The sequence below is a fragment of the Diachasmimorpha longicaudata genome, chromosome 20, assembly GCF_034640455.1.
Source record: "Diachasmimorpha longicaudata isolate KC_UGA_2023 chromosome 20, iyDiaLong2, whole genome shotgun sequence".
Lineage (NCBI taxonomy): Eukaryota > Metazoa > Arthropoda > Insecta > Hymenoptera > Braconidae > Diachasmimorpha > Diachasmimorpha longicaudata.
The window spans coordinates 1,934,406-1,956,066 of record NC_087244.1 but is presented as its reverse complement, the minus strand read 5'-3'; the positions used below and the strand labels follow the sequence as shown (position 1 = coordinate 1,956,066).

General features: G+C 48.7%; 6 protein-coding genes and 1 non-coding gene across 8 annotated transcripts; 2 read left to right on the top strand and 5 right to left on the bottom strand.

Annotated features, from left to right (window-relative positions):
- The first annotated feature begins 965 nt into the window (after positions 1-965).
- LOC135171492 (facilitated trehalose transporter Tret1-2 homolog) lies at positions 966-3,869 on the top strand. Its single transcript, XM_064138070.1, has 2 exons — positions 966-1,176; positions 2,249-3,869. Exons 1-2 carry the CDS (start codon positions 1,119-1,121, stop codon positions 3,559-3,561), a joined length of 1,371 nt encoding a protein of 456 aa, XP_063994140.1. The 5' UTR covers positions 966-1,118; the 3' UTR covers positions 3,562-3,869.
- An 80-nt stretch (positions 3,870-3,949) lies between these two features.
- On the bottom strand, positions 3,950-6,029 carry LOC135171488 (facilitated trehalose transporter Tret1-like). Its single transcript, XM_064138063.1, has 2 exons — positions 5,867-6,029; positions 3,950-5,805 (listed from the first exon to the last, which is right to left on the bottom strand). The coding sequence occupies exons 1-2, from the start codon at positions 6,012-6,014 to the stop codon at positions 4,409-4,411; spliced, it is 1,545 nt and encodes a 514-aa protein (XP_063994133.1). The 5' UTR covers positions 6,015-6,029; the 3' UTR covers positions 3,950-4,408.
- A 526-nt stretch (positions 6,030-6,555) lies between these two features.
- On the top strand, positions 6,556-6,629 carry Trnam-cau (transfer RNA methionine (anticodon CAU)). The gene has a single exon. It is a non-coding gene; the product is annotated as a tRNA-Met (tRNA).
- Positions 6,630-7,173: 544 nt separating this feature from the next.
- On the bottom strand, positions 7,174-9,082 carry LOC135171490 (facilitated trehalose transporter Tret1-like). Of its 2 annotated transcripts, none has more exons than XM_064138067.1 (2): positions 8,662-9,082; positions 7,174-8,599 (listed from the first exon to the last, which is right to left on the bottom strand). In XM_064138067.1, the coding sequence occupies exon 2, from the start codon at positions 8,571-8,573 to the stop codon at positions 7,239-7,241; it is 1,335 nt and encodes a 444-aa protein (XP_063994137.1). In that variant the 5' UTR covers positions 8,574-8,599; positions 8,662-9,082; the 3' UTR covers positions 7,174-7,238. The 2 variants fall into 2 exon arrangements, with proteins under 2 accessions (XP_063994137.1, XP_063994136.1); XM_064138066.1 differs by having other exon boundaries at positions 8,666-9,082.
- Positions 9,083-9,332: 250 nt separating this feature from the next.
- Positions 9,333-15,598, bottom strand: LOC135171491 (facilitated trehalose transporter Tret1-like). The gene is made up of 3 exons (XM_064138068.1): positions 15,050-15,598; positions 11,329-11,490; positions 9,333-10,731 (listed from the first exon to the last, which is right to left on the bottom strand). Exons 2-3 carry the CDS (start codon positions 11,399-11,401, stop codon positions 9,404-9,406), a joined length of 1,401 nt encoding a protein of 466 aa, XP_063994138.1. The 5' UTR covers positions 11,402-11,490; positions 15,050-15,598; the 3' UTR covers positions 9,333-9,403.
- On the bottom strand, positions 12,521-15,127 carry LOC135171489 (facilitated trehalose transporter Tret1-like). Its single transcript, XM_064138065.1, has 2 exons — positions 14,443-15,127; positions 12,521-14,064 (listed from the first exon to the last, which is right to left on the bottom strand). Exons 1-2 carry the CDS (start codon positions 14,510-14,512, stop codon positions 12,659-12,661), a joined length of 1,476 nt encoding a protein of 491 aa, XP_063994135.1. The 5' UTR covers positions 14,513-15,127; the 3' UTR covers positions 12,521-12,658.
- On the bottom strand, positions 15,051-21,378 carry LOC135171442 (uncharacterized). Its single transcript, XM_064137974.1, has 6 exons — positions 20,559-21,378; positions 19,157-20,502; positions 19,057-19,119; positions 18,780-18,802; positions 15,605-18,455; positions 15,051-15,182 (listed from the first exon to the last, which is right to left on the bottom strand). The coding sequence occupies exons 1-5, from the start codon at positions 20,626-20,628 to the stop codon at positions 17,015-17,017; spliced, it is 2,943 nt and encodes a 980-aa protein (XP_063994044.1). The 5' UTR covers positions 20,629-21,378; the 3' UTR covers positions 15,051-15,182; positions 15,605-17,014.
- Positions 21,379-21,661: the final 283 nt, after the last annotated feature.

Genomic DNA, 21,661 nt, shown 5'->3' with positions numbered 1-21,661 from the left:
CCTTGAACACGATAATGAGGTTCAATAAAATGCGAACCTGATCACCTCCACCTCCCCCAGTCACCTAATTCCGACAAACCTGACCTTGACCGGAGATTCACCTAAAAAAAATGTCTAATTAATTAAATTACCTACAAAAATAATAATTATAATTATAATTATCGTAATTAGATACCTCATGAAGAGCCCCACGAGTCAAATAATTAATTACATTTTTAGATATAAAAATATTTAAACATTTCCACCCCCTAAAGCTCTCTCTCCCCATTCTACAATAATTTTCGGACGTCATCCCCTCGTTTTGGGCCAGTCAGTCCCCAAACCGACTACACATTTACTAATCCCACCCCGCAGTCACCCCTTTCCCCATAAAAAAATCCATATCATCCCCAGATTGGGACCCCAACGGGCCCAAAACCGATGAGGCCCAAATTAAGGCCCAAAATGAGGCCCCACAGACCACAACCAAATCAACCCCACATACCCCACCCTAATCAGTCTCAAATCGACTCCCTGCGGTCCTCAACCCCATCAGGCCCCGACTGAGGCCCATCAGGCCCCTCCAGAGCAGGCCCATCCCATCAATTAATTCCCAGTCACACCCCCTCACCTCCTCCCCACTTCAACAAACAATAATCACAATAAAAACCGCACAATAATAATAATATTTCACCAGGAAATTTAGGGCCCAATCGACGATCGACTTTAATGAACATAAAGCTGTCCCCAAACCGTTTGGAATTTTTAAAAAAATCTTCATTAATCGATTAAGTCGATCCCAGACATAATGACTTTAACAATCGACCAATCGTTTCCACATCAACATATGACTCTTATCATATGATCACTGTCATCGTCATTAACGTGACGATTTATTTAATACTGGGGAATGTTTCCGGGGTATTTACGCTCGTCTGGGTATGTAATCAGTAAATACCTTGGGTACATACCTCGTAATGTGTCTTCATTTACAAAGTTGATAGTCCCGTTTATTTGAATGGGACTTTATCTAATCAACGAGCACTAATGAAACTACTGTTCACTGTCACAATGAGTTTGGATTTTTTCGGTTAAAATTATGTGGTGTCAGTGTCGTTAAGGCATCACGAGAGTTCAACATGACGAGTATGTTAGTGAGGTGTGGCAGCTGGCCCCAATGGATAGCAGCTATTGAAAGTAAGTGATACCATATAAGTCCCAAATATATTTAATTAACGACAGAACGACCAGAACTTGCAAATCACATCATAACAAGACGTGAAAACAAAAAAAAAATTGATTGGAGTGAGTGGGGGGATTGGGACTTAGGATTGGGCCCATTTTGGGCCCAGGGTGGTGTTGTACGAGGGTAAGACTGACTTAAGTCGCCTGTGGACCGAGAAAATTGGTTTATTGACCGACGAAAAAGACTCATTTACTTTGAAGACTGGAATTTGGGGCCTTATGGGGACTAAAAAAAATGAGGGACTAGACTAAAAGGGCCTTTATTATTTTTAACGTGTCCTGAAGGTAAATAACGTCGAGGAATCCGATAAAAACTTGCAAATCATTCCCAAAATAAAATCACAATCAAAGACTTGAGACTTAATTGGGGACTTATTAAGTCCCACAATCAGACATTCCTACTAATCCCTCCCTAATCCCGAAATCAAATCAAATATTCTCATTAAACCCACCCCTTCCACTTCCCAACATCTTCAGGCCCTTCAGTGCCTGAAGATGTGCTCCATATAGGCAAGAAAAGTGAATGGAATAAATGGCTAGGAGCCGGATAGCTCAGTTGGGAGAGCACCCGATGCATAATCGGAAGGTCCCGGGTTCAAATCCCGGTCTGGACTATCCATTTTTTCAGTAATTTTTCTTGCAAAATTATGGAGAATTATCCTGTTCCCCTTCCTACCTCATCCAAAATCCTATCCACCGATTTCCTTTGACGTCACAAGAAATGTGGAACGCTATATAAACTTCCCTTCAGGCCCTTCAGTCCCTTCAGTCCCTTCAGTCCCTTCCAATTCCCAACATCTTCGCTGTCCCTTCAGTTCCTTCAGTCCCTTCAGGCCCTTCAAGCCCTTCAGTCCCTTCAGGCCCTTCAGTCCCTTCACTCCCTTCAGGCCCCAATCCCAATCCACCTGAACTCCCCCACCACCCCGACCCCAACTCACCACCAGACGAAAGGACCTCCCCAACATCGAACCGACCCTTCCCCCCCCACCACCAACCCCCAGACTCACAAAAAACCACATTTCAGTCTTCATGATGGCGTTCGTCTGCGGTGTAGAAACCGGTTGGACATCTCCATCCCTAGCGATCCTCCTGGACAACACCAGGACATCAATTCCCATGACAAAATCCCAAGGATCATGGGTGGCATCACTCCTGAATATCGGTCGTGCTGTTGGTGGTCTAGTTGGTGCTGTTGATCTTGAGTTAACCGGCAGCAAGACATCCGCCCTTCACATCGGAGTTGTCCAAGTGATCAGCTTGGTCTGTCTAGCAGTGGCAGACACTGTCAGCTGGCTCTACGCATCAAGATTCATCGGTGGAGTAGCAACTGGTATGTTCTTCATATCATTCCCCCTCTACATCGGTGAGATCTCCAATCCAAGGATTCGTGGTGCCCTAGTTGGTACCATAGCCAACGGAATGGCGATTGGTTACGTCGTGGGTAACGTGACAGGTGCCTACATGTCAATCCCATCATTCGCGGTGTCAATGCTATCGGTAACTGTTCTGTTCCTGATGACATTCTACTGGCTCCCGAAGACATCCCACCGTCTGGTGTTGACTGACAAAATGGAGGAAGCAGCTGCGGCAATCAGATGGTACCAACGTGACGCCGACGTTCCAGTGGAGCTGGCTTCCCTCCAGAAGTTCGTCAAGGACAAGCAGTCGATGACGATCAATCACCTGGTGACTGAGTTCCTCCTCCCCCACAACAGAATCGCCCTCTTCAAGGTCATCATGGTGTACGTCCTGATGCAGCTGAGTGGCCTCTACACCGTCGGCTTCTACATGGAGATCATCCTGAAGAAGGGAGGGGTGACGATCATCGACCCTGCGATGGCTGTCATCATCATCAGCACCATCGGCCTGGCAGGGGGGTGGGTCGCCATGTGCACGATTGACACCTTTGGACGGAAGCTCGTGCTGACGATATCAGCAACTGGACTCGCCGTCAGTCTCGTTGGAATTGCCCTTCACTACCGGCTCCTCGAGGCCGGCTACGATCCAAATCATCTCCAGTGGTTTATCATCACGTCTGTCATCATCCTCGAGTGCTTCATCAACCTGGGGATTGTCCCCATCCCCAGCACGATCCTGAGTGAGATATTCGCGCCGAACATCAAGAGCTACTCGTCCTGCATCGCGAATATTATTTCCGGATTGATCGCCTTCGTCACGACCCAGAGTTATCAATTGATGATTGATTCCATTGATTACAATGTCTACTATATTTATGCTCTGATGATGATGCTGTTGGGGGTGTTCACGATGACACAGCTGCCGGAGACGAAGGGTAAATCGTTGCAGGAGATTCAGAACATGTTGATGAGGAAATGAGGTGGGGGTAACACGTGACGATTGATTGGGATTCAATCGTAATTAATTGACTCATCAATTAATTACGATTGGATCCCGAAGGGATTGACTCACCCGAGGAGATTGACTCGCAACAATCCCTTGACCTCAATTTTTTTGGGACTTACCGACTGCCGGTAATCACCCGACGTTCGATAATTAGGGACTTCTGGAGTTGAATTAATTAATCTACTGTCGCCTAATAATTTTTCCAGTCGAAACATTTATTATTCTGTGATACCTCGCCCTGCAATACCGACGGCCACCACTCCCCCCCCTCTCCTCATCCCTTAAACGACCCTGAGGGCCCCGCCCTCGGACTTTTGTATTCGCTACGAAGGTACGACAACTACCGAATGAATAAACCACATTTTTGTTTAACAAATTTATTATTTTTCTCTCCCGAAACTTCTTTACCATCAGCGGGAACCTTCATTACCGACCTGACATGACTTCAAGGTCTGATCCAGGTCGATAACGAAGGTTTCCTCACCTGATACCGACCATTAAACGTCACAAATTCCATTGAATCCCACCACAAAAATCCAGATCTCCCTCTTCCCCACCCCGAAGACCTTTGACACTCGTCAATGCGAAGGTCACCGGTGTCATCTCCTTCTCAACCTCCATCACACCACGATAACACGATGATAAAAAAAAAAACGAGGAAGTCTCACACAAACAACTGCCTCATAATCATTATTTACCCCACCCCCCCTCCCCCACCCCAATTACCCCTCCCCAACCCACTGTATCCCCGATTGTCTTATCACCACTGACACCATCACCAGCTTCCGGGTCATTCACCCCACCCCTTCCACCATTTCAATCACTTCATCTGCCTCGGAAATTCTCTCCTTGAGTTGTCGAAGGGATCAGCCCTCGAGGTGGGTGTCTGCCTCCCCGAGACATCCCCCCTGGGCTTCCCCATCATCTCCTGGATGTCCTGAAGGGACTTGCCCTTCGTCTCCGGCAGTACAACAACAGTAAACACAAACATGAAGAGAACCACCAGGGAATAAGCCCAGAAGACAAACACCTGGGACGTGGCGTCCACCAGAGGTTGATAGCTCTTGCTGGTGATGAAAGCAAAGACAGCTGACGTGACGTTAGCGAGGCAGGTGCCAACTTCCTTCACCTGACTCGGGAACATCTCGCTCATGAGACAACTGGGGATGGGAATGATCCCGACGCACATGAAGACCTGATACAAAACGATCGCAGAGATCGTCAGGTACTGGAGGACAGCCGGGTCATACCCCAGGTCCAGGAGTAGCTGATTGACCCCCAGAAGAAACAAGGTGACACAGACTCCAGCGCTGGAGATGGCCAGCATTGTCCGCCTACCAGCGCGATCATTCGTGTACATCGACATCAACCCGGAGGCCACCCCCACGAGTCCCACCGCCACGACGATCACCGCCGGAGGGACCACATCGACCTTGAGATCCGTCAGGATGATCTCCATGTACAGACTGATGGTGTAGAGTCCACTCAGCTGCATGAAGACATAAACACAGCTGACCATCCCCACGATCTTCCTGTTCACGGGTGTCCCCAGTTGTCGAACCGACTCCCTGGTGGACACCCGACGGCTCCCGACGAACCTCTTCAGCTCCTCCATCTCCTCCCCCACGTCCTCCCGACGATTATAAAACCTCATCGAGGCTTCAGCATCCGCCACCCTCTTCACCTTCACGAGATAGTGTGGGCTGTCCGGGAAGAGGAGGAACCCGAAGAAGAAGATGGCGGTCATGACAATCCCGACGCCAGCGAACGTCGTCATACCGACGTACGCCCCAAGGACGTTCCCCAGAAGAGTTCCAATAGCCAGTCCCTGAGCGACGAGGCTCACCAGGGCCCCCCTGATCCTGGGACTCGCCACTTCCCCGATGAATAGCGGAAATGTGCTGTAGTACATTCCCACCGCGAAACCGCTCAACAACCTGGAGACGTAGATCGACGTAACGGATTCCCGAACGAAAAAACACCCCCACGCAAGGGCGTGAGGGACACCATTCGCCAAAACGGCCCATTTCGCCCCGAACTTGTTCACAACAACAGCCGCGACGACCGCCCCAACAGGCCTAGTAACACTGAAGAGTGAAGCTACCCAGGATGCCTCGTCCTTGGAGATGACCAACGTCTCACTTCCCCCCGTCAACTTCGCGAGGAACGGTGACGTCCAGCCGCTGACGAGGCCGACGAGAAGTGACAGCACATGAACTGCAGATGAAAATCAAATGTTAAACGACCCGACACCATTGACATTTGTCAACAGACTTACTTATCATGGCAGCAAGCCATTGAGGCCAGGTTTTACCCCTCGATGCACTCGTCAACTTCGATATCGTCTTCATAACGATTTGACTTAATGAGACGCAGCTGACGATTACGTCAACGATTCGATGAATCTCGAGCACAACTGGACGCATTCCACATCTCGACTGATGGGGTTACCCTTCAGGGGGGAGAGAGGGGGGGTGATACCGATTATTTGTTGGAATAGTCTGCTGACGTAATGGAGAAGTCAATTGATACGAGGCGCCCCAAGACGATGTGACGAGTCGTCAGAGGAGGGGATCGCTATCATAATTAAGAGAATTCATCGTGGGAATGTGTCAACAATAAAGTTATCACTTGGTGGGGACGTTAAACGATTAATTGAAGTATTTTGTAACCGATGGTAGTTGGTTCGTAGTCTCCCAGACGATAGTTAACACATGAGATAATTTTTTAATTCGTCCCGGTCTGGACTATCCATTTTTTCAGTAATTTTCCTTGCAAAATTATATAAATAATTATCCTGTTCCCCTTCCTACCTCATCCAAAAATCCTATCCAACGATTTCCTTTGACGTCACAAGAAATGTGGAACGCTATATAAACTTCCCGTCTTGATGATAAAAATGTTTGCCGTATGAAGGACGGCGGTGCTCCATATAGGGAAGAAAAGTGAATGGAATAAATGGCTAGGAGCCGGATAGCTCAGTTGGAAGAGCACCCGATTCATAATCGGAAGGTCCCGGGTTCAAATCCCGGTCGGGACTATGCATTTTTATGTTCCTCACATTTTCGGCTGGGAGACGTATTACTAATGAACGGAGCTCATTATCCTTCGTGGGGATCCTAGTTCTACTATTTAAGATTCAAAAAATCGTCGGTGGAACAAAATCCGACGTAAATATTCCGTACGATATAAGAAATCCGAGAATCGAAAAACTATGAAAATAAAAACCGGTTGATAAGACGGCGATAACTAATGAATAATCGGATAATTCCGCGGTAATTTCTCATCAAATACGTCTTTACATCTGTCAATAACAAATGAGTAACAGCCGACGGTTTAACTGATGCCAACAGAACTTGTTTTGACGGTTTAACAAAGTTATGAAATCCGTCATTTCTTCAACGAGTCATCACTTCACAATTCCACGATTCCCCCGCCATTTTCCTTGAAGATCTCCTCGAATCCCTCGATCTACGATCGATCCATCCTCCCTTTGACGTCACTCCCCCTCCCAAAACGTTTATTCGCCGCAGAATCGTCATCTTAACGATTTTCCAAATTCAATAAATCATCAAAAGACCGACAAAACATCAAAATATTTATTAATTATATACAAATCAACCAGTCATCAACAACTTAACGATCCACACTCAATCGATCTCCCTCGATCGTCGACGTTGGGTCCCAGCACCCGACGTCTTCGTCTTCGTCAACATGCTCTGGATCTCCTGAAGTGTCTTCCCCTTCGTTTCCGGGACAACCGCGAGGGTATAAACAAACATAAGAAAAACAAGAAACGAATGCAAAAAGAAAACGAATTCCTCCGACGTAGAATCGAGTAACGGTTGAAACCTCTTCGTCGCGACGAATGCGGACACCGAGCAGACGACATTCGCAATACACGACCCGATTTCCTTAAGTTCCGGTGAGAAGAGTTCACTCAAAAGACAACTGGGAATGTTCGTCAGTCCGATATTCAAAAAGAAAATAAAAATCATAAACTCGGCGACGATAAACCACTGAAAATTCGATATATCGTAACCGCGTCTCATCAACAGATAATTAACCCCAATCATTACAAAAGCAACGGAGACGCCAGCGGTGGAGACCGCCAGCATCGTCCGTCGGCCGAAGTGATCGTTCGTGTAAATCGCCATGAGTCCCCCGACGACAGCAACGACACTCACCAATATGACCACCACCGAGGGTGCGACAACATCGATCTCCAACGTCGTCAGCAGTATCTCAAGATACGGTGCGATCGTGTAGATTCCGCTCAGTTGCATAAACAAATAAACACAAATGACGATTCCCAAAGTCTTTCGATTGACAGGAGTTGACAATCGTCTGAAAGACTCCCTGAACGTCATCGTCTGTGGCTGTCCGATGTATTCCTTGACAGCTGCCAGCTCCGCCCCGACATCTCCCCGACGATTGTACCACTTCAGCGACTTCTCCGCCTCCTCAACCCTGTGTCTCTTGACAAGATAATACGCGCTATCAGGAAACGAGAAGAAGCTGACGATAAACATGACGCTAAGTCCGAAGTTGATGATGGCGAAGTGTCTCATGCTGAGATAAGCCCCCAGGGAGTTCCCCAACAGGTACCCTATGGCCTGGCCCTGAGCCACGAGCCCAATAAGGGCGCCCCTGATGTTCTCATTCCCAATCTCCCCGATGTAGAGGGGGAAAGTACTCAGGTACATCCCCATGGCGAACCCCCCCGACACCCTCGAGCCATAAATCCAAGGAACTGACTCCTTGATGAGGAAACAGGACCAGGCGACGACATGTGGAACCCCCGCCATCAACATTCCGTTCTTCGCTCCGAATCTATGAACAACTCCAGCTGCGACGATCGACCCGATCGGTCTCGACAGGTGCAGCAACGAGGCGATCCACGACGCCTCGTCAGACGTCACGACGACGGATTCCGTTCCCATCGTGAGTTTCGCGAGGTACGGTGATGTCCATCCGCCGACCATTCCGCATAAAAGTGCGAGAATATGAACTGCAAAAGTGAAAGTCAATAGACAATGCTCGTCGACGTCGACGTGATCCTGACGGATTTACCTACTTGTTCCTGCCGCCAGCCACTGGGGCCACAGCTTCGATTTCCCTCGGGTAATTATCTCACTCGTCGACGTCATGTTGATCCATTCGATTCAAAGAATGTCATAAATTACGAAAAATTGTCGAAGCGATAACGAACACGAGTCTAATCGACGGAAGCGCGTGAGTCATGAGCCGTCGGTTGCAACGATCACGACGTAACTGCATACGTTTACGACTGGGGCTTGTTTATACGAGTGACAGAGTAGGGATAGAGTTAATGTAATTTATTGTTCGAGTGGTTTGACGTGATGATTCGACGTTATCAGGAATTTATTTACAAAAGAACGAGAGAAAGGCTTGTGTTCACGTGGAAAATGAATCAATCGTTGGATATGATCTGCAGGAACAATTAAATTATGACGTCCTGGCCCTCGTCGAGGAGAGAGATTCGGGTCACGTGACGTGTCCTGGCCCTCGTCAGGAGGAGACGTCAGGATCACGTGAGGCCCTGGACCTCGTCAGGGGGAGACGTCAGGGTCACGTGACGACCTAATTCTCGTCAGGAGGAGACCTTAGGGTCACGTGAGGCCCTAATCCTCGTCAGGGAGAGACCCTAGGGTCCCTAGAAGATCAGGTAAACACCTCTCCCCTGACGAGGTTGGATATTATGACACCTCTACCGGGCCTCATCATCAAAAAACTAATTTCGTCAGCTCATCATCTCTTTATTCAACACTTCAACAACTCTACATTGACATTATCACCCCCTCCTCACCCTCCTCTTCATCAACATATCCTGAATCTCTTGCAGCGATTTACCTTTAGTTTCCGGAACGAACACAACCGTATAAACAAACATGAAAAATACAAAAAAAGCATAAAGAAACAATACAAACTCCTCCGACGTAGCACTCAGTATCGGCTGATAGTTCTTACTAACAACAAACGCCGCGATTGCAGCGACAATACTCGCAACGCACGACCCAAGTTCCTTAAATTCCGGTGGAAACATTTCTCCCACCAGACAACACGGTATCGACGTCAGTCCGACGTTCATAAAAAACATGTACATCATGAACTCGATGATGATGAGCCACTGAATCCTCGTCAAATCATAATCCTGTCTGAACAACAAGAACTTGATCCCGAGAAGAAGAAAGACGACGGAGACCCCGAGACTGGAGATCGCCAGCATCACCCGCCTCCCAAAATAATCAGTCGTGTAAGTCGCCAGTATTCCGCCGACCATCGCAAACACTCCAGCGCATACAACCGCCACCGACGGCGGGACAACGTCGACTTTCAAGGTCGTCAGAAGGATTTCCATGTACATCCGAATGACGTGAGGGCCACCCAAATGCATCACAATTTGTATCGCAAGGACATTCGCCAGGACCTTTCGGTTCATCGGCGTCAGGGACAGCCGAATGGTGTCCTTAACCGACAGTTGCCGAGGTGGGCCGATGTAAGCGATGAGTCCGCCGAGCTCAGCAGTGACGTCATCCCCGCGGTCATACCACTTCATGGACTTCGCTGCCTTCTCGTACTTCTTCTTCCTGACAAGATAGTGCGAGCTATCAGGAATCAAGGACACGAGTACGACGAAGATGATGCTGATGGTGAGGCTGACGATGGCGAAGGTCTTCATGGACAGATAAGCCCCCAGGGCATTCCCCATGAGGTACCCAATGCCAGTCCCCTGGACGACGACAGTGATGAGTGATCCCCTGATCCTGGGATTGCTGATCTCCCCGATGTACAGAGGAAAGACGGTGAGGTACGAACCAATGGCGAAGCCACTGGACACCCGAGACGTGTAAATCAGAGCGACGGATTGACTTATCAGGAAACACATCCAGGCGACGGCGTGAGGAACTCCAGCGAGAAGAACTCCCTTTCTGCTTCCGAATTTATGAGCTATGACAGCTCCAGTGATGCAGCCCACAGGTCGGGACATGTGATGCAAGGAGCTGATCCAGGAGACTTGATCATCGGTGATGTTCAAGGACTCGGTTCCTTGGGTCAGTTTAGCGAGGTACGGAGAGCTCCAGCCACCGGTGAGGCCATGGAGAAGGGCTAGTACAGTGACTGGAACAAAAATCAGAGTCTGATTTATCGGAAATCGAAAGGGAATGAGAATTTGAGAGGAAGAACGTCGGGTTTAACTCGATCGGGAGTCGAACCCGGGTCCGCCAGTACTGCGCCGAGGTTTCTTATTAATTGAGGTACCGAATACTGGAGAACTTCACCGGAAACGGAGTCGAATGTTCGTTGGGGATCAGATAAATCGAAGGGAATGAGAATTTGAGGGAAAGAACGTCGGGTTTAGCTCGATCGGGAGTCGAACCCCGGCCCCCCAGTACCGCGCCGACCCTCCCGTCTCCTCTTTGTTGACTCACAATCTTTTCACAGTCACAAACAGTCAAAATACTATTCTAAAGACCATTAAAACACGTCAATCATCACAAAATGGGCCCGAGGGATCCCTCGGGGCCCTTCGAAGGGCCTCGGGCCCCCCCAAGGGCATCTCAAGGCCCAAATCCCTCTCTCCCAGTCCCTTCCACTGCCCCCGACCGACAAAATACCCTAATCTCGACATTCATCGTCACTCTCCGCCACCAAAACCCGTCGAAACCGATATTTTAACGCACGCTAGACTCGAATGTCGGTAAATAACTGGCTCACCTGTGGCAGCAGCAAGCCACTGCGGCCAAAGCTTCGATCTTCCTTCCAACGTCTTCCTATTCGACGGCGTCATGTTGATACCTCCAATCAATGGGACCCCATTAACTCCAGAAAACCCCACGATGCGATACGACTGTCCATAAAATCCACTGAAATTCGTGACTGAAACATCGCAGTAATCGACTATCATTAACATACGACCGAGACAGTTCACCTCCTCCCCACAACAATAACACGTCCAAACGAAAGTAATGCGTTCCCCTAACGATCAAGTTACATTCATTTTTCGTGCACTATCGCGAGTGACATGACACGTGTGGCCCTGAGTGCCGCCGAAGTCATTTTCTAATAGAATAAAACATTTACGAATTTTCGCGGGTAATTTTTCGCCGAGAAATTTTTTTGGGCCCGAAATTCGGGGCCTTATGCCCCGGGGCCTCATAGAGAGTGGCCAGTCCCCTGGGGGGGTCTGGGGCATCACTATAAGAGGTCATTATTTCCATTTCCGAACTTTCGAAACATGAAACGACTTTCCCTGGCCCAAACCGCCGACTTCCACCGCTATAAGTCCCAATTTTTCACCTGCAGCGGTGCTGGCCCACCTTAACATGCCCGATTTTCTTCTGTTGCAGGTGACGAGATGGAATTTCCATAAATAACTGCATGAAAGTGTTTCTAATGAAACTGACGGAGGTCGACATGTGTATAGGGCCCAATAAGTCCCCTACCCCCTGACTAGCGCCCCATTTTGCTCCGGACTTCATTCAAATCGATCTAGAAAATGATTAAGGCCCTCCCTCACCCTTCACCCTCCCCCCCCGACCTTTTTACCCACCAGGAAGTCATCCAGGTCCCCAATGGGCCTTAAAAGGCCCCCAATAAGTCCTTTTTCCACCAGCGATCGTCTCTCCATCTCCATCCCCACCCTCACCCCCCGAAGAACGAATTAAAACACAAAAAAATACCTCTGAACAAACGAATATTTATTGAAGGGATGATATTTACAACTGGGACCGTTCCAAGTCCCAACCACTCGTCACAAGCAGGCCCGGACAGTCCCAAACCTCAAGGCCATCCCCCTGAGTCTCTGCAACGACCCCATCAGCCATTTTGGCCTCCCCGTCAGGCGACAGTATTCGCCCCCTGCGAATAAATTCGTCAGTCCCATCGGTCCCATCCCCACCCCCTCTCACCCCCTCCACATTCCCCACCACAAAAATCATTTCAAGTAAAAAAAAATCTATTCAATAAATATTTCTCCGCTCACGTGTCCACGTCCACCGCCACAAAACGTTCCATAAATTTTCATTAAAATCCAATTAAATAACAATTACGATTTCGATATCATATCATCATTCCGTGGACGTCTTATCAGCGTGTCGTTCTGTTTAATTCGTTCATTCGTTCGTTCGTTAGTTCGTTCACTCCTCTTCGTCAACATCTCCTGAATCTCCTGTAGCGACTTTCCCTTCGTCTCGGGAATGACAACAATCGTATAAACAAACATGAGGAACACGAGAATCGCATAAAAAAAGAATATGAACTCCTCGGAGGTGGCGTCCAGCAGCGGCTGATAGCTCTTGCTGGCGACGAAGGCAGAAAACGAGCATACGATATTCGCGATGCACGAGCCGATCTCCTTCAGCTCGGGAGAAAATATTTCGCTCAGAAGACAACTCGGAATATGCGTCAGTCCAATATTCAGGAAGAATATGTACATCATAAATTCCGAAATGACGACCCACTGAATGTTGGAGATGTCGTACTGATTCCTGAAGAGTAAATAGTGACCACCGATGAGAGCGAAGTTGATGGCGACCCCTAGAGTGGACACCGCGAGCATCGTTCGTCTCCCGAAGTGATCGTTCGTGTAGATCGCGAGTAGATTAGCTGTGATAGCAACGACCCCGACGCACACCACCACCAGCGACGGTGGTATGACATCGATCTTCAAGGTCGTCAGAAGGATCTCCTGGTACATGGCAATGGTGTTGATGCCACTGAGCTGCATGAACAGATAAACGCAGACGATCATCGCGAGTATTTTCCGGTTCAAGGGAGTCGTCAGCTGCTGAAAAGACTCTTTCAAGGTCAGCTTCTGAGGTCGCCCGATGTACGCCCTGAGCTCCCTGAGCTCAACCGTCACATCCTTCTTCCGATTGTACCACCTCAAGGACCTTTCGGCCAGGGCGACCCTGTCCCGTCTGATAAAATAGTGCGAGCTGTCCGGGAAGAAGTAAAAAAGTCCCATATAAACGACACTAATGACAAGATTGATGATGGCAAAGGTTCTCATCTTGACATAAGCCCCCATGTAGTTCCCCAACAGGTACCCAATGGCGGATCCCTGAGCGACGAGGCCAATGAGAGCGCCCCTGATCCTGGGATGTCCAATTTCTCCGATGTAAAGTGGGAACGAGCTCAGGTACATTCCCATGGCGATACCACTGAACATCCTGGACGCGTATATCCAGGACACTGACTCATTGATGAGGAATAATGTCCAGGCGATGACGTGTGGAAGTCCGCCGAGAAAGACCGCCTTCTGACTCCCGAATTTGCTGACGAGGACAGCTGCGATGATGGAGCCGAGGGGTCGGGAGAGATGAAGGAGTGAAGCTATCCAGGAGGCTTCGTCCTTCGTGACAACAAGTGATTCATTTCCCTGGGTTAATTTTGCTAGATATGGGGAGGTCCATCCACCGACAAGTCCTGATAGAAGACCGAGGACGTGGACTGGAACGTAAATAGATTGTGAATTAGGATGGGGTGGGATGTTGACAGGTGAGAGCTGTCAATGGCATGAGCTAAGACACTTCATTCCAAATGGGAAGGGGTGGGAAGTTGACAGGTGAGGGCTGTCAATGGCATCAGCTAAGACACGTCATCGTACGTGCGAAAGGGTGAGAACGACTGTGAAGTTGACAGCCGACGGCTGTCAATCCCCCGACCTAAACCACCCCCTCGCACCCGTATCCAATCGACTCATTTTCCTCATGACGTCACATTCCCAGAATGAACCGCCATTTTTCGTTTCAAATCAAAGCAAAAGGGACTCTTTGACAGCCCGAACCTGACACCAATGACAGAATATTATTTTCCGTAAAGACTCACTTATTGATGCAGCAAACCACTGCGGCCAAAACTTGGGTCGTCTCGCCGAGATAATTTCCATCGATGTCATGTTGAATTATTTATTAATTAACAAACTCCGTAACAACAAACTGTCACAACCAACTCCTCTGGCATTACCACCGATATTCACGATCGTAACGTACACATTCCACCTCAGGCTACGCTGTAATCAGTGGCAGGTAACAGGCACGAGTGACAGGCCTGATTGGGCATCTTCAAGATGACTAATATGACATCAGACTCGATAAGTGTAAGAAGCCTCACGGATTACCTGGTATTTATCGTCGATATGCGTTGATCATGTCATTATATCACCTGGAGGCACCCTCCCCCCCTCCATTCGTGACACGAAAAGAGATTTGACGGTTTCGTTGACAGATCATGTCAGATTATTTCGGCTGGAAGTGGCTTGATCGCTCCCCCCCATCGACATTCAACGCAAATGAGCTCCGACTGATTACTTCTTATCCCACTAATGGTTTTTCAATTACTAAATCGTGTTATTGTTGACCGACCTCACGAACGTACGAAGACAATAAAAATTCTCGTGTGAATAACAAGTGTTCGCCTGTAGCGATATCATTACCCGAGAAAACCTGGTATTACTCGACAAAAAACTGTTGACTGTCGTCGATTTATTCACTCGTCTTCGAGGAAAGGAAAAGTAGTCTTTTATCTCGGTTTCATATCTCAATTAATCCGCTGAGACTAACGATACTCTTCAATGGACACGTCACACTCAATTATAAAGCCATTCACTTATCAAGAACATTTTTTTATCGTGAAAAATAATCACGAGAAAAGTTGATGATATTCGAGTACTCGATTTACGTGACAAAACGTTTTGAAATGATTTGCGATTTCTCAAGATTTTTGATTTATCATTCGGACCACAAAAACTGGTGACTATGATCTCCAAATCGAGACAGAGAACAATATTTTAACCCACTCCAAACGCGAGTGGTTTTGGCCGAAAATTTCGCGATCGAAAATCACATTAACGATCGATTTTACCCCCAAAAATTAATTCTCATCAAATTAATCGTTGATTTCCTTTATTCTACCCCAAAAGCTAAGACTACGATGCAGAAAATCGTTAATCGGCCCTCACGTTCTCGAGAAACATCATATTCATACTTACGAAAATCGCAAAAAATCGCATATCACAGCAGATATCGATAATTAAATGTTTATAACGCCTAAATTGTTTAATATCCGTCACACGGGGACCGTAAACGCTGCCGATATCGCCAGTCAACAGAATTCACGCGGTAGCCAGCTGCTTCGTGATGGCACTAGACGTATTACTCAACGACCCTGACAGTATTACGTGCAATAGAATGTTGCGAGGCAGCCTTGTACGACCGGCAAACAAAAAGCATAAATAACTATCGATAAACATTTCACTGAAAGCTGAAACCGGTTGATCATACGCATTCATTATCGCGATACTATTTCACAAATAAATTTTTCAATCTTTTTCCAATCGTTTCCCACCTGATGTGACCTCGAATGAATAATCTTTCCTGATTATCCGGTTCCTGAAAACCGATGAATTATGTACATTCTTCACGGAAAAATTCCATTCGTCGAATTCTGTTTTCGCGGCAACTGCAATAAACTATTTCCACCGAACACGCGGTAGATCTGTGTTTGCGTACATCTACGAGTGTTTATAAATGTATTTGTAGATAACTCACCCAGAGAATGAACACTGATATCGAATAAAACGTTATCATGATCCTAAATCTCAGTTCGTGATCATGAAAACGCATTCAAGGTTATTGTTTCGGGAATTCCCTCTCGGGGAAAATTTCCAGGTCGACTCCAGCGCGTTCCTGGAGCCCGGGGCCCCTTCCCATGAGGGAATGATTCGAAATTAATTTTTATTGATATGAGGGACGAGGATAGAATTACCTGGAGGATCTGACGAGGTTCTAAAGGTTCCTGGAGACCCTGACGAGGTCCTGGAAGACTCCTGGAGAAGCTGATGAGGTCCCTAAGGCCCTTGGAGAACCTGACGAGGTTTTCAGAGACTCCTGGAGAAGCTGACGAGGTCCCTGGTGGTCCCTGGAGAAGCTCACAAGGTCCCTAAGGCCCCTGGAGACCCTGACGAGGTCTTCAAAGACTCCTGGAGAAGCTGACGAGGTCCCTGGTGGTCCCTGGAGAAGCTCAGAAGGTCCCTAAGGCCCTTGGAGAAGCTGAGAAGGTCCTTAAGGCTCCCTGGAGAAGCTGAGAAGGTCCCTAAGGCCCCCTGGAGAAGCTGACGGGGTTCCTAAGGCCCCCTGGAGAAGCCCAGAAGGTCCCTAAGGCCCCCTGGAGAAGTCCAGAAGGCCCCTAAGGCCCCTGGAGGACCTGACAAGGTCCCCAAGGCCCCTTTAGAACCTCATCAGGTCCCCAAAACCTCCAGAAAAGCTGACCCCACCGATACCGAGACTTCATGACGAAGGACAACGCACAAAGACAAACAATAAGTCCCAAAATTCCAATTATTATTAACTAACAACAATTACAATCACAAAAACCAGTTTATACAATACATTTCTACCCATCAATTCCCCACCTTCACTTTCCCTTGATCTCTCCTCATCAACATGTCCTGAATCTCTTGAAGCGACTTTCCTTTCGTCTCCGGAACAACGACAATCGTATAAATAAACATTCCGAATAAAATCGAAGCATAAAAAAAGAACATAAACTCCTCAGACGTCGCATCCAGTATCGGCTGATAGCTTTTCCCCGATGTAAAAGCTGCGATCGCACTCGTGACATTAACAATACAAGACCCAAATTCCTTGATTTCCGGTGGGAATATTTCGCTCACCAAACAACAAGGAACGATAGCAAGTCCCACATTCACGAGAAACAACAGTACCATAAATTCAATAACAATCAGCCATTGAACCGCCGACATGTCATATCCACATTTGACCAGGAGAAAGTTGACGCCGATCAAAATGAAGATGGCAGACAGTCCAAAAGCCGCAACTGCCATCATCGTCTGCCTTCCAACACGATCATTCGTATAAGTCGTGGCAAGCCCACCGGCAATGGCAGCGATTGACACCAGAATGACAACCGACGATGGCAGCATGACATCGATCTTGAGGCGGCTCACCAGGATCTCCAGATACATCGAGACAACATAAACCCCACTGAGATGCATCATCACATGAACCCCAATGACAATCATGACAATTCTCCTGTTGACCGGTCCCAAGACCGCCTGACACATCTCTCTGATTGTCATCCGCCTCGGTTCCCCGATGAACGCCATCAAGTCCTGAAGTTCCTCGCTGACATCTGTCTTACAATTGTACCACCTCAACGACTCCTCCGCCTCCTTCAGCCGGTTCCTCATCACCAGGTAATGCGAGCTATCCGGAATGAGGAAGAACGACAACATGAACACACATGACATCGTGAACCCAACAACCGCGAACATCTTCATCGTGAGAAACGCTCCCAAGACATTTCCAATCAGATATCCGATCCCCGTTCCCTGAGCGACGACACCAACGAGACTTCCCCTGATCTTCGGGTTTCCAATCTCCCCGATATAAAGTGGAAACGTACTATAGTACATCCCAAACCCAGATCCATTCAGAATCCTCGCCAGATAGATCAGCGGAACGGATTCATAAACCAGGAAGCACAACCACCCGACGGCATGAGGAACTCCAGCCCAGAGTACGGCCTTCCTAGCGCCGACCTTCCGCACGATCACCGCAGCAAAGATGGACCCAACGGGCTGTGACGCGAGGTACAACGATGCGATCCAGGACGCCTCATCCCTGGTGATGGTCAACGATTCCCTTCCGGTCGTCAACTTCGCTAAATAAGGCGACGTCCACCCGCCGACGAGTCCGTCGAGGACGGCGAGTAGATGAACTACAAAACGAACAATCAACCGCGGAATTCTACGATAGTCTAGGGCCCAAGGACTTACGTGTCGCTGCAGCAAGCCACTGGGCCTTAAACCTGGATGTCTTCTCCGTCATCTCCACCGCCTCCATTTTGATTCATGAAACGACCGGAATCGCTTCGACTATTAGACTACTTCGAATATAATAGAAGTGATAAGAAGGCCCCGGGACGTGGGGTAGACACGACAGTTCAATTTTGTTGTTTGAAATGTGGAAAAAAATTAAACAAATGTCGTGCGATTAAAGACGGAGGTGGACTAGGCCGACGACTCCGACGTTTTCAAAAGAAAATGTCACATCGTTATCAGCAGTCATACGTTACCTGGAAGGTCTTTATACATATCATCGGTGATATTTCATTTTAAAACACGACACGCTCGGAGTGTTCACCTCGTCGGGGCCAGGGCCAGGGCCTGAGGCCCGAGGGGGTCATCACCAATCTCGTAATTCAGTCCTGATTGTCGTCCTCTCGGTTTGGAATGAGATTATCTCGCCAGAGAAGAGGGGCGATGACGTCCTCGGGCCCCGAGGGGACCTCCTCGGGCCCTGGCCTGGGCCTCAGGCCCCGAGTGGGTCATCGCCCCTCATCTGTGGCGAGATCAACTCATTCGAAGGCTAGAAAAGGGTCGGGAAGAGGGGCGATGACGCCCTCAGGCCCCGAGCCAACCCCATCAGGCCCCGACAGGGCCCCTCGGGCCCCGTCAACCTCCACCATCGCCTCAACAACTTCCTAATCATCAAAATCCCCTTTATTATCACCACATTTACATCTTCGTCTTGAACACAATCGCATCAGTCGATCCGCCATCGCGCATCAACTCCTGAATTTCCCGAAGGGACTTACCCTTCGTCTCCGGCACGACTCTCACCGTAAAAATAATCATAACAAACGCGAAAACCGCATGAAACCAGAACACAAATTCTTCAGACGTCGAGTTGAGTATCGGCTGATAGCTCTTGCTCATAATAAACGCAAAGGCCCCTGACGTAACATTCGCCAGACAAGGCCCAATCTCCCTGAGCTGGGGCGGAAAAAGCTCCCCCATGAGGCAATTGGAAACGGGCAGCATTCCAATATACACCGAGAACTGATACAATATCATCGCGATAATACTCACCCACTGCAAATTAGGATCATTATCCCCACCCCTAATCAGCAGACAGTTCACCCCCAACAGGAACAACGTCGTCGTCACCCCGACGCAGGAAGTGACGAGCATAACCCTCCGGCCGAATCGATCGCTCGTGTACATCGACAACAAACTGGCCACCATCGCGACGACTCCAGCGAGTACCACCACCAAAGATGGCGGAAGAACGTCGACCTTGAGACTGATAAGAAGGATTTCCATGTAAAGGGCGATGGTGAAGAGGCCGGCCATCTGCATCAGGACGTAGACAAGCAGAACGATTACGACGACCTTCCGATTGACCGGCACCGTCAGCTGCCTGAACGATTCCGTGAAGGTAAGGCCCGGCTGCAGGCCCACGAATCCCTTCAACCCCTCCACCGCGTCCTTGACGTCCCTCCGGCAGCTGAACCACATCAGGGCCTTCTCCGCCTCGTCGACCCTGTCGTTGCTGACGAGATAATACGGACTGTCCGGGAAGAACAGAAACGAGAAGAAGAATATGGCCGTCAAGATGAGGCTGATGACAGCGAAGGTCGTCATGTCAACGTAAGCCCCCAAGACATTTCCCAATAGGGTCCCAATCGCCAGGCCCTGAACAACGAAACTGATCAGCGCACCTCTGATCCTGGGTGTCGATATCTCACCGATGTAAAGAGGGAAAGTACTGTAGTACATTCCCAGGCCGAATCCACTCATGATCCTGGATCCATAGATCCAGACAACTGAATTGTCTTTTAACAAACACGACCAGGCGATGGCGTGAGGAATTCCGCCGATGAGAACCGCCATTTTGGATCCGAATTTACGAGCGACGATTGCAGCGATGACGGCGCCAATGGGCCGTGTGATACTGACTAATGACGCCATCCACGAGGCCTGATGATCCGTGATAATTATGGGCCCGTCGCCCCTCGTTAACTTGGCTAAGAAGGGCGACGTCGAGCCTATGGCCAGACCGACGATAACCGCGAGGACATGAACTGGAGGATAATAACGATCATTAGTGAGTGATTCCGTCGTTTTTGGTGGTACGTACTTATCAATGCGGCGGCCCACTGGGGCCAGACCCTCGGCTGGGCCTCGGCTGGGCCCTTCGGAGTATTCATGACAGCGTCAGGGTATCGACCGGCCCTTCGTCTCGATGATCGCTAGGAAGAGCTTAAGGTCCCGTCAGTGATCGATCAGCTGGTTCTTTCGTATGATCGGGCCCTTTGGGCCCTTCCCCGGGTACTGGGCCCTTCTGATGGACCGGTGATGGGAGTATCTCTTCAGGGAAGTGATGGGTTGACACGGAACTTTGTAAAGAACTACGAAAAATCGAGAATCTTGACGATCGCGAGCTTTTACCGCACCCGAAGTGTCTCATGACATTCGTCAGACTACACTCGTCACTGGCATTTGTATGCCCCAAAATCGTGTGACATTTGGCTCGTCGTAACGGCAGTTCATTAACACCGGACGTGAAATTTTATCCGCAAACATTCACCCGACTGTCATATGACACCGTCTTCGGTGGATCGTGAACGTGACGTTAAATATCGTATCGTAATTGATGATAATTACGGATAAGTGATTTGTAGACGATCGATAAACACTCGAGTGTTCAATAATCTTCAAACACGAGTGAATCACGGGGATCTCCGCGAGAGATAATTCGACAGTAATTTAATCTGCATTGATAACAGGCGCCCCGAGGTACGGCCGACATTAGCCCGACACACAAAGACAATAGACAATACGATAGTTCGACGACTTCGTATTGAATCACTCAAGTCCGCTCTTAAGGCCCAATTAAGTCCCCCCGACCGAGGAAACCCTGACCCAACGACATCACGATCTTATCCCCTCCGACGGACGTCTTATCAACTGACGATAATTTTATTTCTTTCAGAAGCTCATCGGGCCCTGGAGCTTCTGGAGGATTACCGTGCCAAGCTGACAAGGCCCCAGGACAAGCAGCTGCGTCTGGCTATCGAGCGGGTCATCAGGATCTTCAAGAGCCGGCTCTTCCAGGCTCTTCTAGGTGAGTAATGAATACCGCGGTCTGTCTTTCCACATTTGGAAGTACTTTCTGGTCACGTGTCAAGGTCGATGAAGGGCTGAAGGGTTGAAGGGCTGAAGGGCTGAAGGGTTGAAGGG

Excerpts from the sequence above, each read along its gene's own strand:
- LOC135171488 (XM_064138063.1), bottom strand. The coding sequence starts at position 6,014 with ATGCGTCCAGTTGTGCTCGAGATTCATCGAATCGTTGACGTAATCGTC. Across the intron at positions 5,806-5,866 it reads ATGGCTTGCTGCCATGATAA|TTCATGTGCTGTCACTTCTC; the intron begins GTAAGTCTGTTG and ends TTTCATCTGCAG.
- LOC135171490 (XM_064138066.1), bottom strand. The coding sequence starts at position 8,738 with ATGACGTCGACGAGTGAGATAATTACCCGAGGGAAATCGAAGCTGTGG. Across the intron at positions 8,600-8,665 it reads GTGGCTGGCGGCAGGAACAA|TTCATATTCTCGCACTTTTA; the intron begins GTAGGTAAATCC and ends TCACTTTTGCAG.
- LOC135171489 (XM_064138065.1), bottom strand. The coding sequence starts at position 14,512 with ATGACATCGATGGAAATTATCTCGGCGAGACGACCCAAGTTTTGGCCG. Across the intron at positions 14,065-14,442 it reads GTGGTTTGCTGCATCAATAA|TCCACGTCCTCGGTCTTCTA; the intron begins GTGAGTCTTTAC and ends TTTACGTTCCAG.
- LOC135171492 (XM_064138070.1), top strand. The coding sequence starts at position 1,119 with ATGACGAGTATGTTAGTGAGGTGTGGCAGCTGGCCCCAATGGATAGCA. Across the intron at positions 1,177-2,248 it reads ATGGATAGCAGCTATTGAAA|TCTTCATGATGGCGTTCGTC; the intron begins GTAAGTGATACC and ends ACCACATTTCAG.
- LOC135171442 (XM_064137974.1), bottom strand. The coding sequence starts at position 20,628 with ATGAATACTCCGAAGGGCCCAGCCGAGGCCCAGCCGAGGGTCTGGCCC. Across the intron at positions 18,803-19,056 it reads CCCTGTCGGGGCCTGATGGG|GCCCTGGCCCTGGCCCCGAC; the intron begins GTTGGCTCGGGG and ends CTCGGGCCTCAG. Across the intron at positions 18,456-18,779 it reads CTGGCCCTGGCCCCGACGAG|AAGACATCCAGGTTTAAGGC; the intron begins GTGAACACTCCG and ends GAGATGACGGAG.
- LOC135171491 (XM_064138068.1), bottom strand. The coding sequence starts at position 11,401 with ATGACGCCGTCGAATAGGAAGACGTTGGAAGGAAGATCGAAGCTTTGG. Across the intron at positions 10,732-11,328 it reads GTGGCTTGCTGCTGCCACAG|TCACTGTACTAGCCCTTCTC; the intron begins GTGAGCCAGTTA and ends TTTTTGTTCCAG.